At 48.6% G+C, this 15,695-nt stretch overlaps 1 protein-coding gene across 1 annotated transcript in view; it reads right to left on the minus strand.

Moving 5' to 3' along the window:
- Window positions 1–9,335: 9,335 nt before the first annotated feature.
- The window catches only part of GATC (glutamyl-tRNA amidotransferase subunit C), a 95,120-nt gene continuing 88,760 nt past the window's right edge, over window positions 9,336–15,695 (minus strand). The window contains exon 5 of the mRNA XM_085634604.1: window positions 9,336–9,532. Coding sequence (XP_085490730.1) covers window positions 9,489–9,532 — 44 coding nt within the window. The 3' untranslated portion in view covers window positions 9,336–9,488. The remainder of the gene's footprint in view (window positions 9,533–15,695) is intronic.

Below are 15,695 nucleotides of genomic sequence, written 5' to 3' on the forward strand. Positions count from 1 at the left end.
CGGTGTATTTCCCGCTGTGTGTGTACCAACACTCCATCCTCCCCACGGATTGCTCCGATCGGGGTCCTGCGATCCTCCTGCCGGATGATCCAGGCCAACAGGCGGCCCGCCCTATCCGCCCTGGCGTGTGTTCTGGCGGTGTGCGCCGCATAATTATGACAGCGGAGCCGCTCCAGGACCTCCGCGTGCTGCCCTCGGAGATCCTCCAGGCTGCGCGAGTGCCTGCCCCCTCCTTCTCCTTCCCTCTCGTATTGCAGGAGGTCGTTTTCGAGGCGCACTAGGGAGTCCGATAGGGCCTTTCGTATGTTCCACTGGGCCCCCAGGCAGTGCCCACGGATGGCCACCTTATGGGCATCCCACTCCACCAAGGCACTGCTCGCCGTCCCCTCGTTGGCATCAAAGTAGGCCAGGACGGCCGTACCAAGGGAGGAGCGGAACTCCGGGTCCTCCAGGGCGCTCGGCTGAAGTCGCCAGGTGGGCACCGGCGGGCGGTCCGCCACCCAGCAGATCCGGAGCCATAGGGGGTTGTGGTCGGAATGCGTCCGCCCCAGATATTCCGACTGTTCGATAAGCGGGAGCAACGACTGGGTCCCCACCACCCTGTCCAGTCGCACATGGAGATCATGGACCGCCGAGTAGTAGGAGTACAGTCTGTCCGTCGGGTGAAGTGTGCGCCACAAGTCTTGCAGCGACCAGTGCGTGAGCCAATCCCCCAACGCCCGGGCGTTAGATTCCACCGCCATGGCGCGGAGGGGCGGGAAGGATCGGTCCAACTGGACGTCTAGTACCATGTTAAAATCCCCTCCCAGCAGCCAGGGGAGCCCAGCGTAAGGGTGTAGGAGCTGCGTCAATCGCGTCAAGAAAGAGGCCTGATCCACGTTGGGCGCATACAGCGAGCCTAGCAACAGCTCTTGGCCGTTCAGCTTCTCCCGCACCAAGGTGTACCTCCCCTCCCGGTCCACTACCACCTCCGTGCAGACAAAAGGAACTCCTGCGCGCACCCAGATGAGCGTGCCCCGCGCGTGCGCCGAATAAACAGTGCCGTACGTGTGTCCCCCTCCAGCGCCGGGAAAGCCTGCCCAATTCCGTCGAGGACATGTGGGTCTCCTGTAGGAGAGCAATCCCGACTGAGTGTCGCTGCAGATAGGAGAAGATGGCGTAGCGCTTGGACGGTGTGTGCATGCCCCGTATGTTCCAGGTCACAATATTAGTGTGTGTCATTACAAGTCGAGATGAGCAAGCCGGACTGGGGCCAGGGCGCCCCCACCAGGGAGAGGGGGGGACCGCAGCCAGGGGGGAGCATGTTAACGCGCTGCCAGATAAACAATAGGACCAACATGAACAATATAACAATCAGGGCGTATTCCCAACGGGGCATCCGTCCAAACCTCTATAACGCCAAGTAAAATTAGGCTATTGTTGTGTGATAACAAATGGGGTTCGTGCAATCGTAACAACCTCTGGGACCCATACCCCTCCCCCATCCTAACTGGAAGAATAAGGAGCAGAATCAGGTCCGGAGCTGAACCGTCGTGCAGGTCCAATGCGAGCCCCCCGCGGGAGGCTGCCACAGCTGCAATAGTAGGGGACGCACATATATCACCCAGCCCACCCCCGTAGGGCCAGGCTCTTCCAGTTCTAGGCCCTCTGCCCCCCAAGTGGGTCCAGGGTCCCGGATCCGACCAGTACAGCCCCAAGGCCACCTCGTGACCCCAGGGCAGCGCCCGCAACTGTTATCAAGCCTTCGGCGTCCCGCCAACTGGTCACGCAATTAGGTCCGCCGTCTGCGGGGTCACCACTGGCAGGAGCAAGTCCTCCGAGACCACTGTGGACGGGGACGATGCCCCACTCGCTCCCGCCCCTGTGGGCGTGCAGGCATCCAGGCGGTCACCGGCGGGCGGCGTCCCAAGCGTCGCCACTGCCTCCAGCGCTCCCTGCCGCTCCATCCGCATCCTCTCCGGGCTAGGTGCCACTGGTCCCAGCTGCGCCTCTCGCCGCGCCCCTCGGCGCCCTCGTCTCCTGGATCGCCTCCCCGGGCGGCCGTCGACCTCCGAGCCAGCAGGCCTCGCCCCTGTCCATTGACCCGACTCCTCCAGCCAGTCCCACACGTCTTCCGGGGAGTCGAAGAAGCGTGTCCCTTCTTTTGCCACTACTCGCAGGCGGGCCGGGAACAGCAGGGAGTAAGGGAGAGCCAACTCTCGCAGCTGGCGCTTCACCGCCATATAATTACTGCGTCGCCGCTGGACGGCTGCGGTATAGTCAGGAAAGAGCAGAACTCGGCTACTGCCCACGGTCGGGTCACCAGTTCTTCGAGTTTCGCCAAGGATCGCGTCCCTGTCCCGGTAGTTGAGGAGCTTGAAGAGGAACGGTCGGGGTCGGGCCCCCGGTCGGGGTCTCTGCGCCGGCACTCTGTGCGCCCTTTCCACCACGAAGTGTTGGGACAGCACCCCCTGGGGCAGGAGGCCCCTCAGCCAGGTCTCAACGTATTGCTCTGGGTGCCTGCCCTCCACTCCCTCCGGGAGACCCACCACGCGGATGTTGTTGCGCCTCGAGCGTCCTTCCGCCTCATCAACCCTGTCCTCGAGCGCGTGAACCCGGTCCAGTACATCCTGCAACGCCGCGCCATGGCTCCGCGCGGTAGGCTGTAGTTCTTTGAGCGCCTGGCCGTGCGACTCCACTCTCTCGGCCAGCTTGCGGTGGTCAGCATGGAGGAGGGTGAAGTCAGACGTGACCTTGTCCATCCTCGTTTCCAGGGACGCCCGCGTCTGGTCCAGGGTGGCGCCGAGCCTCTCCACTGCCGCCAGCATGGTGTCCATCTTGGTCGAGAGGGCCGCCGCCTGCGACTCCGCGTCTCCCCCCGGCCGACTCTGCGCGGGGTCCGTAGTCCCGGCCCGTAGCTGACCCTGCTGCGTCTTGTCTCGTAGCCGGCCCATCGCGTATTGTTGAGCGGTCGGCATTCACAGGTCGTTGCCAAGCACGCGACCCGCCGCAGGCCCTCCAAGCCGCGCCGGCACCCGGCCCCTAGTCCGTCCCCAAACGGCGACCGGCCCCGGCCGGACGGGCCCAACCGGCAGCGGCCCTCCGGTCCCCCTCAGGGCTCCACACCTCCTCACCAGTGCTCCAAGGAGCCGGCGGCCAGTCAAGGTCCCTGCTGGCCCCTCTCGGTGCACCAGCCAGCCCCCCAGCCGGGGTCACTCTCCCGGCGGCTCAGTGTCCAGTGCCCCGGGCGTGAGCGTCTCACCTCGTCAGAGTAGCGCTCCAGGCTGCCCCCTCTATGGCCAGCGCGCCGTCCGCCACTCCGGTCACTCTCCGTGCGGCGCCTCTCGTGGGAGGGCGTCAGCCCCAGGCCTCAGTGTCCGCTCCGCTGCCTCTGGGTCCTCCCGCGCGGCAACTGTCCTCTCCCAGCCGCCCCAGCGTAGACTCCGCCGTACAGGCCCCTTCAGCTCGGGATCCTCCGCTGCACGCCGCTTGCTCCCACGCACTCCGGCCTCTGGACTCACCGTGGCTCCCCTGTTTACTGGCCCCGCCGGGCGGTCACCTCCCCGCAGTCCTTCACCGCTGTCTGTGATGCGTGGTGATCTCGCGGCCCGCAGGGTCCGGGCACCTCGCTCCGCCCCACGTGTCCGCAGCTCCTCAGCACTCGCCAGGACCCCCACCAGCCCGTGCTCACCGGAGGCAGCAGCTCCCAGCCTCCACGGGTCCACAGCCGCCAGGGGATCAGCTTCGCTGCCAGCGCCGTCTCACAGCGTCCCCGCCGGGCCTCGCAGCAGGCCCCGCCTCACAGGCCGCCGCGCGCCCCCTCGCCACTCGAGCTCCGCTGGGCCACAGCGCCCCTCAGTTGCCGCTATCGGGGCCGCCTCAGCTGCTCCGCACTGCCCCGCGTCGGGTCCGCTTCCAGCGACCACGATCCGCTCCCTCCTCAGGATAATTTACAGGATGTCCGGGAGGTAACGGTCGGAGCCTCAGTCGCTCGCGTCCGCCATGTTGCCCGGCTGGCCACGCCCCCCCCGAGACTTAGGGTACTTCAGATTTGCCTTCCAAATGTAAGACATTGTGTAAAAAAGAAGTCATTTTGAAAAATGACCAATTAATTCTCAAGCTAGTATGAGTATTCCCAATTTCGAAAATGTGCAAATATCTACTGTTTCTAAACTCTATAATTTGCTCCCATTTCAGAAATACATAGGTGTCTTTCATACCGATTTTTCCATGTATACATTTTCCCACAATAATTGCTATATACCCGGTACATAATAAAAAGCCATTGCAAATTGCTGCTCAGTTTTTGACTCTGGGTTCGTCGGGTTCTTGGTGAACCTACAAGTCCTATATATCCCTACAACCAGAAAGGTCCAGCAGATGTAACGGTATATTGCTTTCAAAGAGCTGTCATAATTAGAAGTTACAGGTGAAAACGTTGACACAAAAGGCTGTTTTCTTCAACTAATTTTCAATTTTTCCTATATTTAACTGTTAGTTTCTATAAAGAAACCTTGAAGGATCTACACAAATGACCCCTTGCTGAATTCAGAATTTTGTCTACGTTTCTAAAATGTATAGCTTTCCAGGATCCATTATTGCTTTCATACCCATTTCTACCATTAACTGGAAGGAGGTTGAAAGCCCAAAAAATAGCAGAAATAGGCTATGTCCCAGAAAAATGCCAAAACTGTGTAAAAAATGTTGGTTTTCTGACAAAAGTCTGTCATTCCCTAAAAGCTGGGAAAATGGTGATTGCAGCCCCACAAACCCTTTTTTGATATCATTTGCAGGGAAAAACCCAGAGGCTTTCATTTACAGCCCTTTCCCCCCCCCAAAAAAATAAAGTTTGCTGTATTTAGGCTAATTTCTGAGACCCCTCCAGGGGAATCCACAAACCCTGTTTACCGTTAGAATCCGCATGATGTTGGAAGAAAAGGACGCAAATTTGGCGTGGATACCTTATGTGGTCAAAAAGTTACAGGGGCCTAAGCGTGCACTACCCCAAATAGCCAAACAAAGGCTCAGCACAGGGGGCGGTTAACACCCACATTTAGCAATAAGTAACAGGTGACCATTCTAGGTTTGCAAAGGGTCTTCCACCACGCTGTAACACTTGTTGCTGCATTTTTGGTAACGTTTGAGCTAGAAAGAAGGCTTTTTTTGTTCAAATCTACTGATTAGGAAGCAGATGATGAATTATGTGGCTAATGCAGAGAATGTATAATTGTTCTAAAGTCGGTGCTTTCCAGAGGCCCTGCTCATACCTCAGACTAGGTCCACAAGTGCTCCTCAGTGATTCCTTCTTTTTTTGTCTCACTGAGTTCATAGATGAGCTTCTATGGAAACGAGGAAGACTAAACCTGAGGTTACCACTCCAAAACACAGACTACCATACCACATAATTACTCTCCATAACACATAATCCCACTCTACATAATTCCTATAGAGTAAATACCACATACTTTCTATCCACATAATTTCACTGCACAACATACCACATAATTCCACTACACACAATGTACATCCACTCCAAAAAACATCAGTAAAAAACTTTTACATTTACAATACTAATAGCTCTAAATCTCACAAATACGAAACCTATTAAATTGCACACACTTCTTTAACTAGTAGTCGAGTTTGCAGAGTGGTGGAGAAAAGGTGCTGGGCCTCCAACCAGAGGTCAGGAATTCCGCTGTTTAGGATTTACAGGAGGTACCAGGAGGACTTCTTGGCCCCCAAAGTCCCTCAGGAGTAAATTGGACTCCCCCATCCCGTAGTCTGCCAGGAGGCGCGTTTGCAGAGCGGTGGAGAAAGGGAGGCATGGCCTCCGAAGACGTCTGCTGTATGAGACTTACTGGAGGAAACAAGAGGGGCAGGTGGCCCCCAAGGATGTCCTTGGGGGCCAACTACCCCTCCTATTACCTCCAGTAAGTCTCACACAGCAGGCATGCTAGGTTCTCATAGCAGGCCACACCCCCTTTGCCCACCACTCTGCAAACGCGCCTCCTGGTGCGCTCTTGGTTGGTGGATGAAGTCCCCTTTCCTCCTGAGGGTCCCTAGGGGCCAACTAGCCCTCCCGTTACCTCCAGGAAGCCCCATACAGCTGGATTATTGGGAGTGGTCCAAGGCCACACCCCTTTTTACACCACTCTGCAAACGCACCTCCTGGCGCACTGCTGCTCGGGGGAAGAAGTCCACTTGTGTCCTGAGGTCCTCAGGACACAAGAGTACCTCATCGCCCCACCAGCAATGCACCAAGAGGCTCATTTGCAGAGTGGTGTAAAAAGGGGCATGACCTCGGACCACCTCTCAGCAATCCCACTGTGTGGGGCTTACTGGAGGTACCTAGTGGGCTAGTTGGGCCCCAGGGACCCTCAGGAATGAAAGGGACTTAATCCCCCAACTTAGAACATGCCAGGGAGTGCGTTTGCAGAGTCATGCAGGGAGGGGGGCAGGGCCTCCGGCGAGTTGCGGGTTTCTTTTTTCATATTTTTATTTTATTGAAAGGGGGCCGTGTGGCCCCCATCCTGAGGCCAATTATGGCCCCGTGGACCCCATCCCCAGGGGCTGTGCCTCAATCTTTTTTTTTTTTATTATTATTATTTGGTTTTTAATTATGCGGCCCCCTTCCCTTGTGGCCCTGTGGACCCCATCTCCCAGGGCCTGGCCTCAAGTTGGGGACTGTGGGGGGAGCTCCAATGCCCCCATGGTCCCTGCCGGCTCCCTGCCTCCTGCGGGAGCCGGCATTGCTTTTGGGTAAGGGGAGCTGCTAACATGCAGTTCCCCTTGCCCAAAAGGTTTCCTGCTCTCGCTTCCAAAAAGCAAAGCAGTGTTTGCTATGGCAGGGCGGGACCCGTGCTCCTGCCCTGCCATAGCAAACGGCAATGTACCGGGGTGGGCACCCGGGACATTGCAGGAGCCGGCCCTGGGGGGGTGGCAGTCCCCAGGGCCATTGCCAGCCCCCCAGGGCCATTGAGGGCTCCAGGAGGAGGGCCATGCCGCCCCCCTCCCAACATTTAACATAGCCCCGAGCCCGGGGATCCGTAACCGACCCACATATTAATAATTTGTGCCCCGGGGAGGTGGTGGTCCCCGGAGCAGTGTGGGGAGGGGCAGAAGCCCCTCCCCACACTTCTCTAATTGAATTGGAGCCCCAGGGAGGTGGCAGTCCCCGGGGCTTGGGGGCCGCAGAATGCAAGAGGAAACAATGAGGAGAGAAATAAAGATATTTCTCCTTGTTGTGCCTCTGGTAGGGAGGTGTACAATTCTGACTCATTCCCAGGTCTACTAATTTTGGAAAATCTGGGAATGTGTCAGAATTCATGAGTGGATGCATGGGAACACCCACGCTCCACCCATGGACCAGCTCCCTGTTGCAGAGTAACACAAGGCAGGGATTTGTACTGCCTTGCATCACTCTAGATTGGCCTTGAGTGACTTGATAAATCTCATTTAGGTTTTGCGTCACCTTTGCATCCCCCTGCATGGCCCAAGGACGACACATTACCTTGATAAGTATGCCCCACGTTTCGCTGTTAACTGTGTTTTTATGGAAAAGCGACTAGTTTGTAAAAAGTATTTTTACTATGTCTTTCACCTTTTTTTCCATTGTTAATGCAAGTACAATTGCTAACATTTTCTTTTGTGTTCTAGCTTACATGTAGGATTGGGCCATATATAATTTAAGTTTATGATATGGTACAGTGTTTTATTTAAACAAGATAGAAAACAGCGCACTCTTCATGACCTAGGTTTACGCAGTGATCCGTGAATTATAAATTGATTTGGTGCCAAATAACTGGATTGTGTCTGGTCCTTTTACGGGCACCAATCTTTACAGGGGAAATCTAGAATGTTTTTTTTTTGTTGCTCACTATTAATAGTTTTAACATAGGTCAGATTTAGCAATCATTATGTTTTAAGTGTTTTCCTTACATTATCTGTACTTGGTTTTGTGATTAGAACTTAGCTGAAGAAGGGCGCTGGCCCACAGAGCACATCCCCACAGGCCCAGAACAGACCCATGACTGAACTGATCTTCTTGTATACTATCTCCTCCTTTCTCTCTTTTGTTCTCTTACTCTCCCCATTTCGTCCACTCTTATTTTCCTAGCAAGACAGTGGAAAGGGGGACAGCCAAACATGTCTGGACTGAATTATTCATTTAGAGAACAATTACCTCGAGCCTTGAAGATGTTAGTGGCAACAGACAGCCAATACAACATTCTCCACATAGGTTCACTGTTCTGCTTGGACAATCCTACTGTATGTACGAGTAAGCCACAGTTGTTTACTGTAAAGGTAAAGATGCCTTTTTTAAACTTCTAGGAAGTTCAAACCAGCTGTTCAAACTCGACGCAACAGAATCTATCAGGCCTCCTCCTAATGTCAAGCCATACATACCATACAAGAAATACAGAAGAACTAGTTGGCGCTTGAACTTTGAGATATTTGAGCTGGTCTGGTTCAATCGTACACAGTGGTGTAGCAAAGGTGGAATGGGTGTCACACCATCCTTGAGTGGGTAGGAAAAATCAGTCATAGTTATGTGCAGCCGACCTCTTACGTCCCTATGTGACGGTGCCACTACACATGCTGGACCAATGATAGCTACACCTCTGACTGCACAGCTAGGTCACTCTCCTTGCACTACTCTGTAAATGGTGAATGAAACAAAGGAGTGCTCACAAAAGATCTAAGAAACAAAAATAATCAACAAACAAACTGAGAGGCACAGCTGGGGTTGCAATGCAAAGAAGTTGGACACAATCTTCCTTGTTTCTGTTGAGAGGTGTGGGCGACTCTCAATCACTTAGGGTTGTGGCTGAGACTTCAACAATTCAAACAAGTAAAAGAACAGAGGTATTTTTGTTTTGATTGCATGTGGCCAAAGATCATAAGTTTTAAGGAACACTTGTTTCTCAGGAGGACACGGCGTGCTGACAGACGGTGAGAAATGGGAGACTACTCTCTGGAAATGTTAAAAGTCAAAGAACAGCAGCGAGAATAAAACAGAGTAGAAAGAAATGCCCATGAGGGTTCATTATAAATCTGTGAGCAGTTGCAAAAGAGAAGTTCAAAGAACAGCAGCACAAAGTTCTTCAAGTTAGTTTCTGATGGTGATTAAATGAGGAACTAGTACGCAATGATTGTTGAGAAACCAGGCAGCTGTTTTAAGGAGTAACCCATGGGTCGTAGCCTTATTCTCAAATGGTCTGAAGTCCCACCAGACATCAAGGTGGTGAAGCAAATCACATAGAACGGGAAGTATGGCTTATCAAACCTAGCACCAAGAGAACACACTTACATGAACCTATAATGATTATTTAAAGCCCAGCCATCACAATATAGTAATTGTTTCACTTTATGTAGGATTTAATTTATTTTTGTACATATTGAAAGTTTACATCGAAGTAAAAAACATAAATTAGATATCAGTCTTTCACTGCTGAAGATTCCATCTTCGTTTAACCCAGTTGTCTAAGCTCCATGGAAGCTTGAATCATTCACAGTAGCTCTTGTTCCTCGCGCCCTGGCAGAGGAATATTTCCTGCAAGAAGAACACAGACAATAAGATGCAGAGAGACCTGGTTATGATTTTAAAAGACTGAGAACTCTACCTGAATATTGGAACACAGCCTATAAACACAATGTTATCTGTAAAAACAGTTGAACTCGGATTCACTGAACATTTTATGCGCTCAAAATTCACTTAGGTGTGCACATATTACCAGGTGGAATCACAAATGCCAGTGATTGATTTGCAAAACTATGATGTGGGCGTAACTTACCAGTATGGGAAGTCCATGAGCACAGAATATTTTCCGCAGTCATAGGTTCAGGGTTAATCTATGATGACGAACAAGGGCACTCCCAGTAAAAGTGTCAGGGTAGCCATTGGGAGAGTAGTGAATGCCCACAAACATGTGTCTCTTTAGGTCTTCACAAACATTCCCCATGATGTTCCCTACCTGAAATACACATACTGCCTTACTCTGAAAAACAGGGACAACTCGGGTGCAAAAACCACACTGTACCAGATTTACTGCAAGCAGGTTTTACCACCAATCTGAAATTTTCCAATTTACAGTGGAGGATATGTGAAAAAACAGTCTTTGAAACCAATACCACCACACAGTAGTATCTTTTGTGGACTCTTTTTGATACACAAATTCCTCATAGGTCTTAACTAAAGAAATCTGTGCAAGGAAAAACAATCTGGACTGAGCAAGATTTGCGGGGTATCTGTTGTTTAACTTCAGGTGCAAACAATTTTGAAAATCCTGTGGAACTCAGAATGAGGCCCTTGCTAACAAAAAATGATGACATAATTGAGAAAATAGAGTGCAAGATATTAAGTAAAAGCCCTCTTTTTTAAGGAGATGTGGGAAAAGGAATTTGGCCACATGAAAAATATTATCCATGTGGTGGAGAAAAACATAAAAAGCTATGGTAATAAGGCACTCAACTACACCATCTGTGGTAAAGTGTACACAGAAAAATATACAATTTCGGTCGTTTTTGGTGAGCAGCCTTTAATAATAAATCAGTGCATTATAAACTAAGTAGATACAAGATAAATATGTCCCTAATTATTAACATGTTTTAGGGTCTTCTTGTTTATTAAACCAAGCGTCCAGCGGGCTATAAGGCCAACTTTATGATCTAAAAGGAAAATCAAACCATGAAAACAATGTAAACAATTGAAAACAACACTTTCCAATGAAACCAATACACTGTCCTTGTCAGGATCTTCTTGAATCCATTGTACTTAAATCGTACAAACAGCCCTCATTTCTCTTAAATTTTGTGAAAAGGCGCCGACGCTTGTAACTCATTCCTCTATATGAATGATATACTTTGTTTACACATACAAGCTGTCCAAACTGAATTTTGAGCACCAGATAAAGGCGACCACCTCTGCTACCTTTCACTTCCTCAAACTTCTAAAAAAGGTCAAACCATTCTTGTCAAAAGAAAGCCTACGAACAGTCGTCTTATCCATTATTTTATCCCGACTGGACTACTGCAATGGGCTTTATTTACACACCCTAGAGCGACATCTGAAAAAACTACAGACCTTACAGGCTAGTGACAGGCACCCACAAATTCATATCAGTAGCCAAAGAAATTAAAAGACTACATTGGCTTCCCATCAGGAAAAGGGTGACATTCAAATCACAGTGCACTGTCTTTAAGGCACTTCATGGTCAGGGTTCCGAGTTTTTGACCCATCAATTTCGATGGTACACTCCCATAAGTACCCTTCGCTCATTAGGAGCCACATTTGTGAGCATACCGCCCACGAAGAAAGCTTTGTGGGGAGGGAGAAGTTTTATCATAGGTGCGGCCAAGGCTTTGAACGCCCTCCCTTGGAGTCTGAGGAACTCTACAAACCTTCTAGCCTTCAGGAAGCAACTCAAGACCTGGCTTTTTAACGAATAACTCCCATCAGCCACACTTTCTCTCCATGCCACCACGTTTCTCAGTAGAGTTGAGTTAGCGCCAAGACACCTCAGGGTAATCGTGCGCTTTATAAATAAATTAACATAACATAACATAACACTTGGACAATCCCTTCGATTGCAACTGTGCGATTAAAGATCGATCAAATAACATCCAGAAAAAATTAAAATGTCAGAATTATGGTCTGCCATGACAAACCTACTCTGTCCCCTATCAATAAAGCCCAGTTATCTGCAGGTAGAGTGATCACCCCTTCTCTAGAAAATAAAGCTAAGTTGCTAAATCACCTGTCACAGGAATAGAACTAAATTGGGAAAGCCCCCATATCACACATCCCTTTAGCCGAATTGCAATGAGTACAAGTGAGAGAGGTGTTTCCACCCATTCTATTAAGCCTAACCGTAGGATGAGAAAATGCTGCATTATTTTCACATTAATTGCAATGAAAATTTTATGGAATCAGCAGATTCTTCCTCAGTTTTTAGGATTTCCTTACTATCTATCAAGATATACCAGTTCAGGCTAATATAATTAGTGGAAATTCTGCTCCGACCCCAAAGAGATATATATATATATATATATATATATATATATATATATATATATGTTATAATTCACTAAAAAAACAGAGGTTACAGGGTTGATATAGTTAGGCTCAGATTTCACTGGTACAAAACTAGTGAAATTCAGCAATTATCGTTTGCTGACATAACTATTACTTACTTCTCCCGCAAAGCACTGCTTATGACCTCACATGGTACATCACTCATGACATTGTCAGTGACATCACTGCTGACATCTCAAATGACATTGCTGATTACATCATCCACAGAACCACTAACATGCCCACTCATACCCCCAAACAACCTCCCATACACCCACAAACACACCTACACAATCTGTCACATATCCATTCACAGACCCTCGTAACCGCTCACACAGCCACTCACTCATTCATTCAGTCACTCACTCACACAGCCACTCACTCAATCACACCTCCACTCACTCACAAGGCCACTTGCACAGCTAGCCACTCATCCATACAGCTAACAGAGCTACTCACTCACATAATAATATATATATATATATATATGTATATATATATATATATATGAAAAACATCCTCCTCCAAACGAAGAAGCAGAGACCTCACAGGGGAACGTTTGGAAGACCTTTAATATAGCAGATAATTTGGGCATAATGCATTTCGGCTTACGAGCCTTCTTCAGATGCCGCCATGTTTAGGGTACTGCTCCACCCCACATTTAAATAGTACATGCCTCTCCCATAGGCGGTAGTCCGCTTGACCACAGGTCACATGGTAACAGCTTCGCCGGAGACTACAGTTCCCAGAAGGGAGCTGGATCAGGTAAGTGTTGCCTGGGGAGAGCTTTTCACGATGTTAACTCCTGTGGGCGTTGATGTCAACACAAAATGCGGAGTGTCCGATTAAAAGTCCCTGATGAAATATAAGCTGTCAGGCTTCCTCTGCTCCCCAAACGCTCAAGCCCCATATACAAAGTCCAGCCGGGCCGTAAATCAAAATTTAAGTAAACTTGATTACCCGTGAAGTCACGCGCTGCACAAGACAACCACCCATGGCTTGGTCTGCGTTGCGGGGCGGGCCGGAATCCTTCCGATCCCTCGGACAAAGCAAGAACTGCAGCAGCAGGTACCAGCATCGATCCGGCCTCAAATTGAACGGGGTCTCCAACGCGCCACTGGTAAGCGCGAAACTATGAAAAACATCCTCCTCCAAACGAAGAAGCAGAGACCTCACAGGGGAACGTTTGGAAGACCTTTAATATAGCAGATAATTTGGGCATAATGCATTTCGGCTTACGAGCCTTCTTCAGATGCCGCCATGTTTAGGGTACTGCTCCACCCCACATTTAAATAGTACATGCCTCTCCCATAGGCGGTAGTCCGCTTGACCACAGGTCACATGGTAACAGCTTCGCCGGAGACTACAGTTCCCAGAAGGGAGCTGGATCAGGTAAGTGTTGCCTGGGGAGAGCTTTTCACGATGTTAACTCCTGTGGGCGTTGATGTCAACACAAAATGCAGAGTGTCCGATTAAAAGTCCCTGATGAAATATAAGCTATATATATATATATATATATATATATATATATATATATATATATATATATTATCTACTGGCGGTCGCCAGTAGATAGTTATAGTTAGGACCGTGTTTCCATAGGAAATCCGCAACATTCTATTTGGAATAACTTTGGCGCCGGTTGACGAATCCTCGCGAAATTTTCAAAATAGGTGGGGCGCTCCGCTCCGCTCCTACCCTGAAAGTCTCGGGGGGATTCGTCAAGCGGGGGCTGAGAAAAAAGGGGGGTCCCAAAACGTGTTTTCCCCATGCAATTTTCCATAGGGACCTTTAGTCCAAGGTACAGACCGAACTGCTGAACAGAATTACTTGAAATTTGGCAGAGAGGTAGTCCTCAGCTCAGGGATGTGCCTTTTGCATATATGGAGTCAATCTGTTCAGTAGTTCCTGAGAAAATCAAATGTAAAATCATATATATATGTGGGCGGAGCCTAACCACACATCTCATCCTGAGATCTGATTGGCTGTCAGCACTTCATCCAAGAAGTGTTGGCAGCCATCTTGGGACCAATATACATGATAGCACCTCATTAAAAAGCATTGCAGTTAATAGAAGGTTTTAAGACTTTAGTTACATTATAAATCATTTGTTGATGGTACCATACTCATTTTAGGAATTGTGGTATGTTCTAAGGTGATTTCACCATGTGAAAAAGCCTTCTGCTGGGATATCATGATTGAGAGAAAAATATTTTCTCATGCTTTTCCCACAGAGGTTTGGAAGGTGATCTATAATCTAAACTGAGAGCTTATTTTCTGTAAATTCACATTATCTTTCTCAGTCATGTGAGAATGAAGTCTGACATTCTCAGTAAAACATGTACATCCAACAAGGACAGAGACTGTCAGTTGATTCCTTTGTGTTCTACTGCAGCTTCCCAGAGTGTTCCAAAGAACAACTAGAGCGCTAACAGTCCTACTTATGATAAACGTATGGCACACCTGAAGCCATCTTGCTTGGATTAAAGTGGTAACTCTTAAAACATTTAATTTAAAAAGGAACAAAATGAGGGGGTTCATTTTGCCATAAAAAGTATGATTAGTGCTGCAGAAAGAAAGATTAGGGCACATTTTGAGTGACTTCTCAAATCCTCTTCTATTTCATTAAAAAATTCTGACATGCAGACTGAAACATGCACTTTCAATACCAGCAGCAGTTTTCCCTGGTGAGCAGTAGCTTTACTACAGTGATCTAATGAGCAAAAAGAGTGCTAACATTCTGAATTTATGGCAAATGTGTGACACATCTGAATGCCTTCTTGATGGACTCAAAGTAAAAAACTGAAAGTATTTCCTACTGAGGAGACTGCAGTAAATGAGGAAATTAGGATACATCATAACAAATAAGTCTCCCAAGATGGCCACCAGAGACAAAAGAGCCCAAATGTAGCCCAAATATCACCCAGATGTAGCCCAAGTATAGCCCAATGACAGAATGTCCCAGAGTGTTCTTAAAAACAACGAGAGCGCTTAATGTCTTCATTATGACAAACGTATGGCACACCTGAAGCCATCTTGATTGGAATAAACTGGTAACACTTAAAACATTTAATTTAAAAAGGAACACAATGAGGGGGTTCATTTTGCCATAGAAATTATGATTAATGCTGAAGAAAGAAAATGAGGGCACATTTTGAGTCACTTCTCAAATCCTCTTCTATTTCATTAAAAAATTCTGACATGCAGACTGAAACATGCACTTTTAATACCAGGAGCAGACTTCCATGGTGAACAGTAGTTTTACTACAGTGATCTAATGAGCAACTAGAGTGCTAACATTCAGAATTTATGGCAAATGTGTGACATATCTGAATACCTTCATGATGGAATCAAAGTAAAAAACTGAAAGCATTTCCTACTGAGGAGACTGCAGTACATGAGGAAATTAGGAAACTTCATAACAAATAAATCTCCCAAGATGGCCACCGGAGACAAAAGAGCCCAAATGTAGCCCAAAATCACCCAGATGTAGCCCAAATATAGCCCAATGACAGAAGTGTGCAAAACACTTATTATTTTGTGTTTTTGCAGTGTTATATAGTGCAGACTTGTCAGGTATTGGAGTGCTTTACATGAGCATTGGTTACATCACACAAGAACAAATTCATTTTGGTTGTAGACA

The sequence above is a fragment of the Triturus cristatus genome, chromosome 11, assembly GCF_964204655.1.
Source record: "Triturus cristatus chromosome 11, aTriCri1.1, whole genome shotgun sequence".
NCBI lineage: Eukaryota > Metazoa > Chordata > Amphibia > Caudata > Salamandridae > Triturus > Triturus cristatus.